At 46.3% G+C, this 12,631-nt stretch overlaps 1 protein-coding gene across 1 annotated transcript in view; it reads left to right on the forward strand.

The window, feature by feature from the left end:
* The first annotated feature begins 6,751 nt into the window (after positions 1–6,751).
* The window catches only part of OPN5 (opsin 5), a 36,894-nt gene continuing 31,014 nt past the window's right edge, over positions 6,752–12,631 (forward strand). Inside the window, exon 1 of the mRNA XM_014601607.3 lies at positions 6,752–6,900. Within this exon, the coding sequence (XP_014457093.1) occupies positions 6,771–6,900 (130 nt within the window). The 5' untranslated portion in view covers positions 6,752–6,770. The remainder of the gene's footprint in view (positions 6,901–12,631) is intronic.

Consider the following 12,631-nt stretch of genomic DNA (forward strand, 5'->3'; position numbering starts at 1 on the left):
GGGTTAATAAAATGTCCAAACCTATCAGTGGCTGCTCTCAGTAAAAGCTAGCCTCTGATTCAGACAAAGTAACACTACTAACTGAAGAATTTTTCAGGCTGATTTTGCTGGAGGTGGAATTAGTCCACCAGAGATGTAAGATACTCCACTTATGGCTTTAGCTCTGTACAGGGGGAAAATCCACCTCTGAATGGCTGACTGCTTCACCCACTTCCTAATGTCGAATAGGGCCTCTCCAGATGTAGGCAGGGTCTTCCTCCCTGTGACCTTGGCAATGCACCAGTTTTCTTGCAGGAGGGATGGAGCAGAAAAAGTCCAGGAGCTCTGCCTCCTCCTCCCTCCCAGTAATGAAAGGGATGGCTTCCCGGCTCCTTCCCCTGCCTCTTCCACTCCCAGGATGAGAGGCAGCCCTGGATCCAGTGAGTACTGGGGTGGAGACGGATGAGTAATCCCAGCGGGGTCTCTGTTATCCTTCTGCACTGGCATTCTGCATTGTTCGTGATGAAAGCCCTGTTGGTTGATTTGCCCATGTGGGGTGAGAGGGCCTCATGCTGGCTCTCTGCTTTCTACCCTCCCTGCAGCTTAAACTAGAATCCAGGTGTGATCTCCCACCTCTAAACAGAGGCTTCAAGACCAGTTTCTGAATATCAAGCCGGAGAGGCCCCACTGACCTCCACGTGGGTCTGCTTACATATGGCTTATGCAATTAAAGTTACTCACGTGTGCAGTGGTCTGTGTCATACATGGCAACTGGGTTATGTACTTTTTCATAAGTGTTTTTAATAGAAGTATGTAGAACAGGAAAAAAAAGGATTTATGATATTCAGTGGGAACTCCACTTAAACTTGAATTACCATCCCATGATACTTAGCAACACAAGGCTGAATGGGACATTACATTTAGTTTTTTCTTTTGTAGGAAACTTATACAGCTCCGTCATAAACACAGTTAGGTTTTTTGTCCCCTGCTTTTCCAATTGGGAAACTCTCCCAGAGCCGCCCTGCTCTGACAGTTCCTTCTTCATTTAAACTCCGGCTTTGCATGTCAGTAATTTTCACTAATGGTAACTGGCCAAAAATCTTTCATGTTCATCATTTGCCAGTGATTTAAGATTCATAAAAGGGCTGGAAGATGATCCAGATGATCAAGTTTCTTTAGAATGGAGTGGTCCTTGTCTTTGATAAAATAACCTTATTTTGTGTGGCTTTTTTAAGTAGCCATACTAAGACTGTGCTTGCTTATCACAAGGGACCTACTGAAATTGTGATTTTGTGGATTTTGCAAAATTTTGCATTGCCTGCTAAATCCATGGAAAACAAGAACATTTACAGAAAATAAAATGCTGGCTTGCTAGAGGGAGCCAGCAGTCCTCAAGGTGCTGTGGCAGCATGCTGGGGTGGAGAAGCGGGGCGGAGGGGATTCCCACTCGAAGGGCTACTGGTAAGATGTCTGTCACCTCCGCCTCTCACCACTGATCAGCTGCAAGGGCTGGCTGTCATGTGGCTCTGCCTCTCTCTACCAATCAGGACAAGAGACTGGGCTGCATGATGGACATCTCTTGCAGCCAATCAGCAGTGAGGAGGTAGAGTTGGTGAGAAGGGGCAGGGCCACAGGGGCTTCTTGGCCAATCAGAGACAGGTGCGGGGTGACACTGTATTCTGTCCATAAAATGACTGTTGATTCCCGCATTTTGCCCTTGAAATTGGCAGGCATGAATTAAGTAGCTCCCTACTTATCGTGGTTGCTAGCGAAGAACTTGTTGGTATTTCTCAATTGTTGCTCATCTACACGTGTGCCCGACTGTGAAGTTTTTACTGCGCCATCATTTAGTACTTGTTAAAGTACTAAAGTAGCAAGTACTAATTGACTACGCAGTAACCACCAGTCCTGCATACTCCTGGTGCTGCACGGGTCATTTCTGACCCTACTGCACAGTAGGCTGGGCTATCGCTCAGTAGCGGTGGTGTCACAGTTTGTGCTTGCCACTGTTACATCACTGTAGCAGCGAGCTACATCACCATAGCTCATCGCTACAGCGATGTAGCGGCTCATGTAGACGTGTCCAGTATGTGTGGCTCCTACAGCATTTATTTAATTTTGTTCAGTCATTCTCTTATAAAAGTAGCTTGTTTTATGTTGTACTTGTAATTGTTTGAGCTGGGGTCTGCAGCATATTTTCCTGAAAATCATGAACTCTAGTATATTTACTGGATGTGAAGGACCCCAATGGGTTGCCAGTCTCCCTCTAGCCACATGGTAGTCAGCCTGTGGTTTCCTGTCCCGTTGTGTTGTAAATCTTATGTTACTCCATGGGGTAGAAATGAGATAAGCATCATCTTCAATAATACTGTCCAGCCTTGCTGCTTTATGACTTTTTGGCCATGCAACATTGCAACTGAAATACATGGAGAAATGCAGAATTCAACATTACCCAGGCCAACATAAGTGCAATCACCTTATGAATATGGCACTATTGGTGCACATTGAAACTGTTCCTGCTATCTGATTGTCTTTCAATGGATTTTTTAATTGTGTGGAAAATGAGGTACAGGTGTCATAGGAAGTGGTTTAAATGATTTCCACCATAGTTTTATTTATACAGTTTTCCCATCACACAGAGCTGAACTCTGAAGATCCAATGGAGAGAATGAAACGTGGATTCATGTAATGCCTGTGTATAGCTCACGGCTAGTAATTCCAGGTGAACTGTAAGATCCTTAACAGCACATCACGGCATTGGCTGTTGTGCTGAGAGAAACAATAAATACAGAGAGAGATTTAGAGGAAATCTGGAGAGTTGTTTCTCCAGATAAACCCCATTATTTTTCTCCTCTGGTGAGATACAAAATGTTAGTCCTTGAGGTTTTATAGGGCAGATAAAGCTCATTCATTTATCACCTTTTGAGCACAATGAGTAAGTCAAAGGAGGTATTTTCCCCCTGTGACTTGATTAAGCCCATGCGCAGTAAGTATCTTCTAAGGAACCGACTGTGGATGTAACAATAAGGTTTAGGCTCCATCTATATGAGGCCCTAGTCCATCAGGAATCCCTAATGTAGGGCCTACCTCAGCCACTTACTTAAAGTTGATGTAACTAAAGCTTTTGTTAATGTAGAAATGCAAATACCCGTTTTGATCTTTTCATTGCATATTTATGTTTTTAATTCATTCAGATTGTTTGTTTTCACATGTCTAATCTACATCATTTTAAGTTATGACCTGCCAATGTGAACTGAGGGGAAATCAGACATATGCTGCCAGGTTTTTGGCATTTGATACATAGATAATTATGTTAGCATCCTATTGCTGTCTAACATTTACCAGCAGTGAATGATCTGTTGACTCTGTGAATTCCACGGCTCCTACTTTAAGCAAAATCTCAATGGAGGTCAATCAAAGTTTAGCTTGGATAAAGACTACAGACTTTATCAGACAGCTTACACCCCACGGTACTTAAGGATCTGGCAAGCATCATAGCTCGGCCATTGGCACAGATCTTTGAGAACTCGTGGTGCTCAGGCGAAGTGCCCAAAGATTGGAAGAAAGCCAATGTGGTGCCTATCTTTAAGAAAGGGAGGAAAGTAGATCTGAGGAAACTACAGGCCCATCAGCCTGACCTCTATCCCTGGAAAGATCTTGGAAAAAATCATCAAAGAGATCATTCTTGAAAAATTGGCTGAAGGCAACTTCTTGAAGTATAGCCAGCACAGGTTTGTTGTGACATATCACCTGGCCAAGGGAGAAGAGATTGACATCATATATCTTGACTTTAAAAACGTTTTTGATTTGGTATCCCATGATCGTCTTTTAGAAAACCTGGCCAATTGCAGCCTCGGCTACATCACAGTCTGCTGGCTGGGGAATTGGCTTTGAGGTCGGACCTAGAGAGTGGTAGTTGATGGAAGTCAATCACTGTGGTGCGCTGTGACCAGTGGGCTCCTCCAAGGCTCCGTTCTTGGGCCTATCCTTTTCAACATTAACGATGTGGACATTGGTATCAGAAGCGGACTGGCCAAGTTCCCTGATGACACCAAACTTTGGGGGAAAATGTCCACGCCTGAGGACAGGATGGTGATTGAGGTTGACATTGACAGACTCAGAAAATGGCGGATGAAAACCTGATGGCCTCCAACTCTGAAAAATGCAAAATACTCCACCTTGGAAAGAAAAACCCACAGCATGCTTACAGGCTTGGCAGTGCTACGCTTGCTAGCACCACAGCCAAAAAGGACTTGGGTGTCATGATTGACCACAAGATGAATATGAGCCACCAATGTGATGTTGCAGCTGGCAAAGTGAGCAAAACTCTGGCTTGCATCCATAGATGCTTCTCTAGCAAATCCCAGGATGTCATCCTCCCACTGTACTCGGCCTTGGTGAGGCCGGAGCTGGGTTACTACATCCAATTCTGGGCTCCACAATTTAAAAAGGATGTGGGGAAGCTTGACAGAGTCCAGAGAAGAGCCATGTGCATGATCAAAGGACAGGAAAACAAGCCTTATGGTGAGAGGCTGAGAGCCATGGGACTCTTCAGCCTAGAAAAGCGCAGGCTTGGAGGGGACCTGCTGTCTGCCTATAAGTATAGAAGGGGTGTACATCAGGATCTGGGGGAACATCTGTTCACCAGAGCACCCCATGGGATGACAAGGTCAAATGGTCACAAACTCCTCCAAGACTGTTTCAGCTGGACACAAGGAAGAATTTCTTTACAGTCTGAGCCCCCAAGGTCTGCAACAGACTGCTGACAGACGTGGTGCAAGCACCTACTTTGGACTCCTTTAAGAGTCAATTGGACATTTATCTTGCTGGGATCCTGTGACCCCAGCTGACTTCCTGCCCCTGGGGCAGGGGCTGGACTTGATGATCTTCCGAGGTCCCTTCGAGCTCTAATGTCTATGAAATCTATGACTTGGCCCCCTAATTCATTTTCTGGCTCCAGGATCAACTGTTGACGTGATGCGCAACTCAGATGCATTTATTGTTAAATGCAAGAAATATTATTCAAGCTCATCATATCATTGAGCCAGGATTGTAGCAGATTACTTACAAATGGAAATTAGATTCATTATACTCCTCTAACAGCAGAATAGTATACATTGGGTTGATACCATGCTTGATTTTGTTGAAAAGGACAAAATAATGGGTATATTTTCTGTGGTGATTCACTGGCATCCAAAATACTTTTACAATGATATTAATAGTGCAAGATTAATTTACAACAGAAATGATACTTCTTTTCCTCATGGGGCTAAAGTAATGTATTCATTATATTTCAGCAAATGAGCTCGAGGACCCATTGTAGTAGGTACAGGTCTGCTTTATAGACATAAAGCATGTGTCAAGCTGTTCTAGGGAATATGTTGCTGAAAACACACCCTGCTCACTAGTCCCCCCCTCATGCCAAAATATGTCATGTCTCAGCTCTCGACTGAGAGCCTGAAAGTGGTGTGGGCATGCCCTGGGAGTATGCCAAAAAGTAGCTACCTGGCTCTTCTTTTGGCATCAAGATTGTGTGGAGCAAGAGTGCACGGGCTGAGTTTATTTTTGTGGTAGCACTTGATAGCACTATCTGATGCAGTGTAGATATACCAATAGTGAGAGTCCAGCCTTGAAAATGTCATTATCTCGATACATATAAGAACATATGGGGTCAGACCTGTAGTCCATCTAGCCCAGTATCCTGTCTCTGACAGTGGCAGGGGTGTCAAATTCTCCTGAGGCCCTGGGCTGGATCTGGACCACATGGCTACCCATGGGCAAGATCCAGCATGGGGCAGTCACCGTGGTCACTGCAGCAGCTGTGGGTCCAGTAGCAGTGAGGGCTCTGGAAGAGGCAGTGGTGAGTCTGGAAGTGGTAAGGGGTTTGGAGGAGATGGCAGTGGGTTTGAAGGTGGCGAGGGGGGTCCAGAGGTAGAAGCAAAAGGGGTTTGGCGGCAGTGGTGGGTCTGGAACTGGGTTCAGAGGTCTGCAGGCCAAACTTGCTGCAGATGGCCAAAGTTAGTGAGGTCAAAAGAACCCAAATTGTGCAGGAGGCCATGCCCCCAACTTTCAGTGGCCTGCCAGGGGCCCAGTGAGCCAGATAGAGAGGCTTCATGGGCCAGGTGTGGCCCGTGGGACATGTTTGACACCCCTGATTTAGAGGGAAAGCAAGTGAACAGGGTATATCTAGAGTGACATGTCCCCTGTTCATCAGCCTTCCTAGCATCCACCATCTTTGGTTTAGAGATGCCAGAGGATACATCTGTCACTGTCCTGTTTAATAGCTGCTAATAGATCTGGCATCCATGAAATGCTCTTAGTCCCTTTTTGAACCTGGCTGTACTATCTGCCTCTACAAGCTCCTATGGTAATGAGTTCCACAAGTCAACTATGCGTGGAGTGAAAAAGTGCACAAGACAAAAACAGAATGGACAGGGAGGGAGGCACAGAGAGGGAGAGGCACATGGTTTGCCTGAAGTCACACAATATGTGAGCAGAGCAGAGATACTGCTCAGCTATATTACAGTGAGGACCATATCAGTACCTACATAGCTCGGTAGAGAAAGCCATTAAATAAGTTTCAATTAGTCAGTTGGGGCTTCTGAAAACAATCTGAGCAATTTGAAATAGGTTTTGACATGGAAGCCAGAAGCCAGTGGAACAAAGGTAGGGAAGAGGGGTGATGCTCTCTACACATGAGCAAAAGTTTTATTGCAATTCCTGGTGGCAGCTGCAATCTGTTATGTACTCTCTTGTTTTGTTTTTTAGACGCAAATCTGGACATAAGTAACATGACTTCAAATCACAGCAGTTCACCCCAGGATGAATATCTCCCTCACTACATTCGGGATGAAGACCCTTTCACATCAAAGCTCTCTAAGGAAGCTGATATAGCTGCTGGATTTTATTTAACCATTGTTGGTAAGTGTCTTCAATTATTCACTGGAAGGTGTGCAAGCCACAGTGCTGTCTGTCAGGCAGCTGCAGAAAAAGCTGTAACAAGAAAAGATTGTGATGGGTCATGCAATAGAAAGAAAGATGTAGTGGGACGGTGGCTTAATACTTTTGTATTAGGAACATGAGTATTTCATACATATTAGGGCTTGGAAGGGACTTTGCGAGATCAACGGGTCCAGTCCCCCTGCCCAAAGAGCAGGAAGTCAGCTGGGGTCAGCAGTTTCTTGAAGGTATCCAAAGGAGGTGCTCGCACCACTTCTGTGGGGAGTCTATTCCAGTCTGGAAACTCGGATGGTAAAGAAGTTTTTCCTTATGTCCAGTCTAAAACCATCTTCCAGCAGTTTGTGACCATTAGACTTTGTCTTCCCTTGGGGCGCTCTGGTGAACAGACATTCTCCCAGTTCCTGATGCCCACCCCTTATATACTTATAAGCTGCCACCAAGTCCCCCCCGAGCCTTCTCTTCTGCAGGCTGAAGAGTGGCATGCCTCTCAGCTTCTCCTCATAAGGCCTGTTCTCTTTACCTATAATCATGCGTGTGGCCCTCCTCTGGACTCTCTCAAGTTTCTCCACATCTTTTCTAAAGTGTGGAACCCAAAATTGGATGCAGTACTCCAGCTGAGGCCTCACCAAGGCTGAGTAAAGTGGGAGGATGACTTCTTGGGTCTTGCTTGAGATGCAGCAGTAGATGCAAACCAGAGTTTTATTTGCTTTGCTGGCTGCGGCATTGCTTTGGTGGCTCATGTTCATCCTGTGATCAATCATGATCACCAAGTCTCTTTTGGTCGTGGTGCTAGTGAGTGTAGCACTGCTGAGTCTATAAGTATGATGTGTTTTTTTTTTCCCAAGGTGGAGAACCTTGCATTTCTCCGTGTTGAATGTCATCAGGTTTTGATCTGCCCACCTTGTGAGCCTGTCCAGGTTGGCCTAAATCACCAGACTATCCTCTAGTGTGACTGCACTTCCCCATAGTTTGGTGTTATCGCAAACTTAGCCAGTCTGCTTCTGAAATCAGATCATTTATGAATATATTAAAGAATAATGGTCCAAGTACTGACCCCTGGGGACTCCACTGGTCACCATCCACCATGTTGACTCGGTTCCATCGACTATCACTCTCTGGGTCCGACCACGGAGCCAGTTCCCCAGCCACTGGACTGTAAGGTTGTTGAGTTTGCAGTTGCCCAATTTCACCATGAGGACATCATGGGAGCCCAAGTATTGCTGTAATGTGTCAGGCCAGTGGTCCATCCAGGCCAGTAGCCTGCTGTAAACAGCAGTCCTAGCTAGATGCTTCAGAGAAAAGTGCAAGAAATCCCTTGATGAACAGTTTTTTGATAACCTGCTCACAGGAGTGCTCTAGCACCTGTGCTTGTCCCAGCTACATAAAAAGTTGCCCTGGCGAGCAGCTCAGGCCTACTTGCTCTCAGGAGCTTTTAGGGCCCAGCCAATTTGTATCTGAGGACACTAGCCCCTTGTGCCAGCTGGACTGCTGAAGCAGCCCTAACCTAGAGTGGCCCCTGCACTCTCTACCCACTGCAGTAGTCTGGCAGTGGAGGCTGCTGCCTGGCTGTGACCTGCTGCCATTTGCCCCATGGCTCTGTGCCTGCCAGACCCAGATGGGGACTGCACAGCTGCCTGGGCTGTGGTGTGCGCACTATAGCAGAGCCTCCTGCATCTCTGGACCAGCTGCCAGTGGGCCATGTCTGCACAGTTGGCCTTTGTGCAGCACTGCTGTCATATCTTCTGGTGCTCCCACCCCGCCATCTGGGCAGCTATCGCTCAGCAGATGTGCTCATTGCAGGGGCCCTCACTTTGAACTGTCAAAGCATGTCCTCCTGGCCCCAAATGGCCAGGTCAGCCACCTTGTCTGTTCTCTAGCTGGGTCCCTGGTGCTGGCCCTGGGCAGGCTCCTCCGCCTGGGTCTCACAACGTGTCTCACTAGTAGAGATCCTGGTGTTCCCTGTTTAAAAATAGCAAATTTTGATAACCCCCCCCCCCCAAATTCTTTCATTAAAGTACCCCAAATCCATGTTCTTCTGTGATTCAAATGAAACGCCACTATATAGAGAGGATCAGTTGGGCAAAGTTTTATTGATATATTTACCATTTTAAAGCAATTTGCCAGCTACCAGTGCCACTACCATCATAATAACAATTTAAAATATCTATACACTGTGGCATTTGCTTTTGGGTTTTTTAACATAGAAAAATCAGAGCTGCCCCTGCCCCCTTTGCTCACCAGGAGGTGGAGCACTGAGCAGCACTGATATGCCAGTGCCCTGCCCTGCCTTTGCCCTTCACTCCTGACCCACAGCCCCTGCTTGCCCCCACTAGCTCCCTCCTGGCAGCAGCTCTGTCCCAGCACCAGGACATGGGTCCAGTTGCAGCTATCTTACTGGTTTCTTTGTGGCTCTGATCTGTTCTGCTCCTTGTGCCTGTGCCCAGGCCCCAATGATCGCCATGCCATTCCTGGGAAGCCCTTGACTGGGGCTCAGGGATTGGGTTGGGCAAGACCCTTCTGCTCTAGGCTGGCCTCCCCCTGCACAGGCTGCTCTTGGGAGGCAGGGGCACTCTAAGCCTGGCTCTGGCAGCCTCTCTTACCCAGAGCGCTCCCCCATTTCCAACAACCATCTCTACCCTCAGCCTGTCACACCCCCAAGAGGTTTCTGGGACCAGGAGCCTCCCCAGGCTAGGGCCACGTAGTTTCATAACCCATCACTGGTGTGGGCTGGGGCAGGGCTGCAGCATGGCAGTCGCTCCTGCAGCCGCAGCTTCCACCAGCAGGTCCTGAACCATCCCATATGGCTGGCTAAGCATGTAGGGTGTGAGATTTGTGGGGGGCATATGGGTCAGGGCCTGGGTCATGCCGCAACCTGGGTTATGCCGCAGCCTTGCTCTGCTTCTGTTTGCCCTGCAGGATTAGGCAGCATGCTGGGGCAGCAGGGGCACCATAGCGATGCTTTGGCCAGATGCCAGAGCATCTCTGGAGGACGCAGTCTCCGCTTGCTTCGTGCCCTGCTCTACTTTTTTTCTGGGTGTTTTTTCTTTCATACCTGGAAATCCAGATATCAAATTTGGAGCCCGTGCTGCAAATAGGCAGTGCAGGGAACATTTTTTCATTCTTAGTGTTCCTTTTGTGGCATCTCAAACTGGTTTGAGATGCCACAACAGGCATGTGCATGCTGGTTGGGATGTGTCCATTGGGATCAAGCACTTTGCATGCCCTCAAAAAATGGGAGCATGCTGACAAAAGCATTTTTTTTTTTTACAAGAGCACTGGCATGCACATAGCTTTGTAATTTTGCTTCTGAGTTCAATATTGCCTCTCTTGGCAAACAAGCATTTATTTGTTTGACTGTCAGGCTCTGCCCAGTTGGCAAACTCAGTTTAATTATTTGCCACCTTATTTGCTTGTGTTTCTGTTTTGTTTTTTTTATAGAAGATAAGAGCTAATGTCATTTTTTGGAGCAAATGTTTTTGTTGCTTAAATATTTGTATTGTTTTTGGCCATGTGTACAGACAGTTCTTACCCTCCGCTGCTGAACTACAATTTTGCTTGTGATCTTCTGCAAAAAATTCCACTAATCTTCAAAGTAACTGGAGTGGCTTCAGGGAAACTTCCCCACCTTGTGATTTCTTGTGAAGGTGATATTGTGGGCACTTTTCCTTTTGCCTGGAGGCACAGATGAAACCATATCTTGCAAATAGGGAAGGCCCATTTATCTGTCCTAACAAATTCATTAACACTTATTAGAGTGTTTCTTCATATATCCTAGCTAAACTGAAAAAAAATGTCATGCAAGTCACATGCATGGCATTCAGAAAGCAGTGCTTTGAGACTCTGTTCCCACTTTTTTGTTATATATGCAGCCCTGTTAGTAACCAAAGCTGTAGTGCTTTAAAGGAACTCCAGATGTCTGTACTGTTCCTACCACTTTCTAACTCACGGTTCTGAAGTTGATGGTTTTTAAACAAAAGACCATCTCGTAGAAGAGATTTGAGTTCCAAACTCCCCGTCATTAGCTGTTGTGAAGTTTCCATAAAACAATAATATAGTGGCCCTCAAGATTTGTCATCTCATTTGTATCAAGATTAAACCAAGAGTGTCTTTAAACAGCTCTTTCAAGTCACTTCCATGACTTTCAAAAGATGTTGATAAGTACATTTTCCACGATTGATCTGAACAAAGTGCGACCTCCATGTTTTTCAAAGAGCATCCAATTAGCTTTTCACAGCAGTCTTTTCTAGAGCTGGTTACAGACATGGGAAAAAACAAAACAAAACAGCGGTTTACTTTCAGCTCAGTGTGCCCCCGCACTGAGCACAGAACAGGCACCACCCTAGTTTGACCTAGGTCACCAAATGCGTATATAGATTGCATGCTTCACCGGGGTTTTTTGGTGCTTTTATCTAATAGCTGATTGAATCGGCTTTAGTTAAGTGTCAAAAAGCCCCACAGAAGCACCCTATCTATGCAGATGCTAATGCACTTCCTCTTCCGGTAAAGCACTGTTAGGGGGGGTCACGTCTATCAGCACCCTACAACATGATGTGGAATGCTAATGGTGCAAAAAGCCTCTGCGTGAGTAATCCTTTGTTCTCCTATCAGTATATTCTTTTATTGCAACAGAAAATAGCTCACTAACATGGTTTTCTACTTTACTTGACTTCAGGTGCTTATACTTTCCATTTATGTATCTGTTTTTCTGGTGAAACAGGTTTTTGGACCTATAGATAAAACGATCAGAGAAGACAATAATCCTCAACTGTCAGGAATTGCTGCTGCTGTTATTTTCTAGCATGCATGCACTTGCTTTAACATGTTGAAGATGTTTGTTATTAATAGTGAGGCTATAATAAGAGTGCTTCCTGATCAAGTTTGCAAATGACTTGAAATGGGACAGTATGGAGCTGAATGGAGCTGAGGATGGCATCCCAAGTAAAAGACAACAAGAAATTGTTTCTTAGATATATAGGGAGTAAAAGGAAGGCCCAGGGAGGAATAGGACCCCTACTAAATGGGCAGAAACAACTGGTGACAGACAGGGGGGACAAGGCTGAACTCCTCAACGAGTTCTTTGCCTCAGTGTTCCTAAGCGAGGGGCAAGACAAGTGTCTCACTGGGGTTGTAGAGAGGCAGCAGCAAGGCGCCAGACTACCATGCGTAAACCCTGAGATGGTGCAGAGTCACTTGGAAGAACTGGATGCCTTTAAGTTGGCAGGCCCGGATGAGCTCCATCCGAGGGTACTGAAGGCACTGGCCAACATCATTGCACAGCCACTGGTGGGAATATTTGGACACTCGTGGCGCATGGGCCAAGTCCCGGAGGACTGGAAAAGGGCTAATGTGGTCCCCATTTTCAAGAAGGGGAGGAAGGAGGACCCGGGCAACTATAGGCCAGTCAGTCTCACCTCCATCCTTGGCAAAATCTTTGAAAAAATTATCAAGGCTCACATTTGTGAGATCCCGGCAGGACAAATTATGCTGAGGGGAAACCAGCACGGGTTTGTGGTGGGCAGATCATGCCTGACTAATCTAGTCTCTTTTTATGACCAGGTTACGAAACGCCTGGACACAGGAGGAGGGGTGGATGTCGTATACTTAGACTTCAGGAAGGCCTTGATACGGTATCCCACCCCATACTGGTGAACAAGTTAAGAGGCTGTGACTTGGATGACTACACAGTCCGGTG

The sequence above is a fragment of the Alligator mississippiensis genome, chromosome 1 (assembly GCF_030867095.1).
Source record: "Alligator mississippiensis isolate rAllMis1 chromosome 1, rAllMis1, whole genome shotgun sequence".
Taxonomy (NCBI): Eukaryota; Metazoa; Chordata; order Crocodylia; family Alligatoridae; genus Alligator; species Alligator mississippiensis.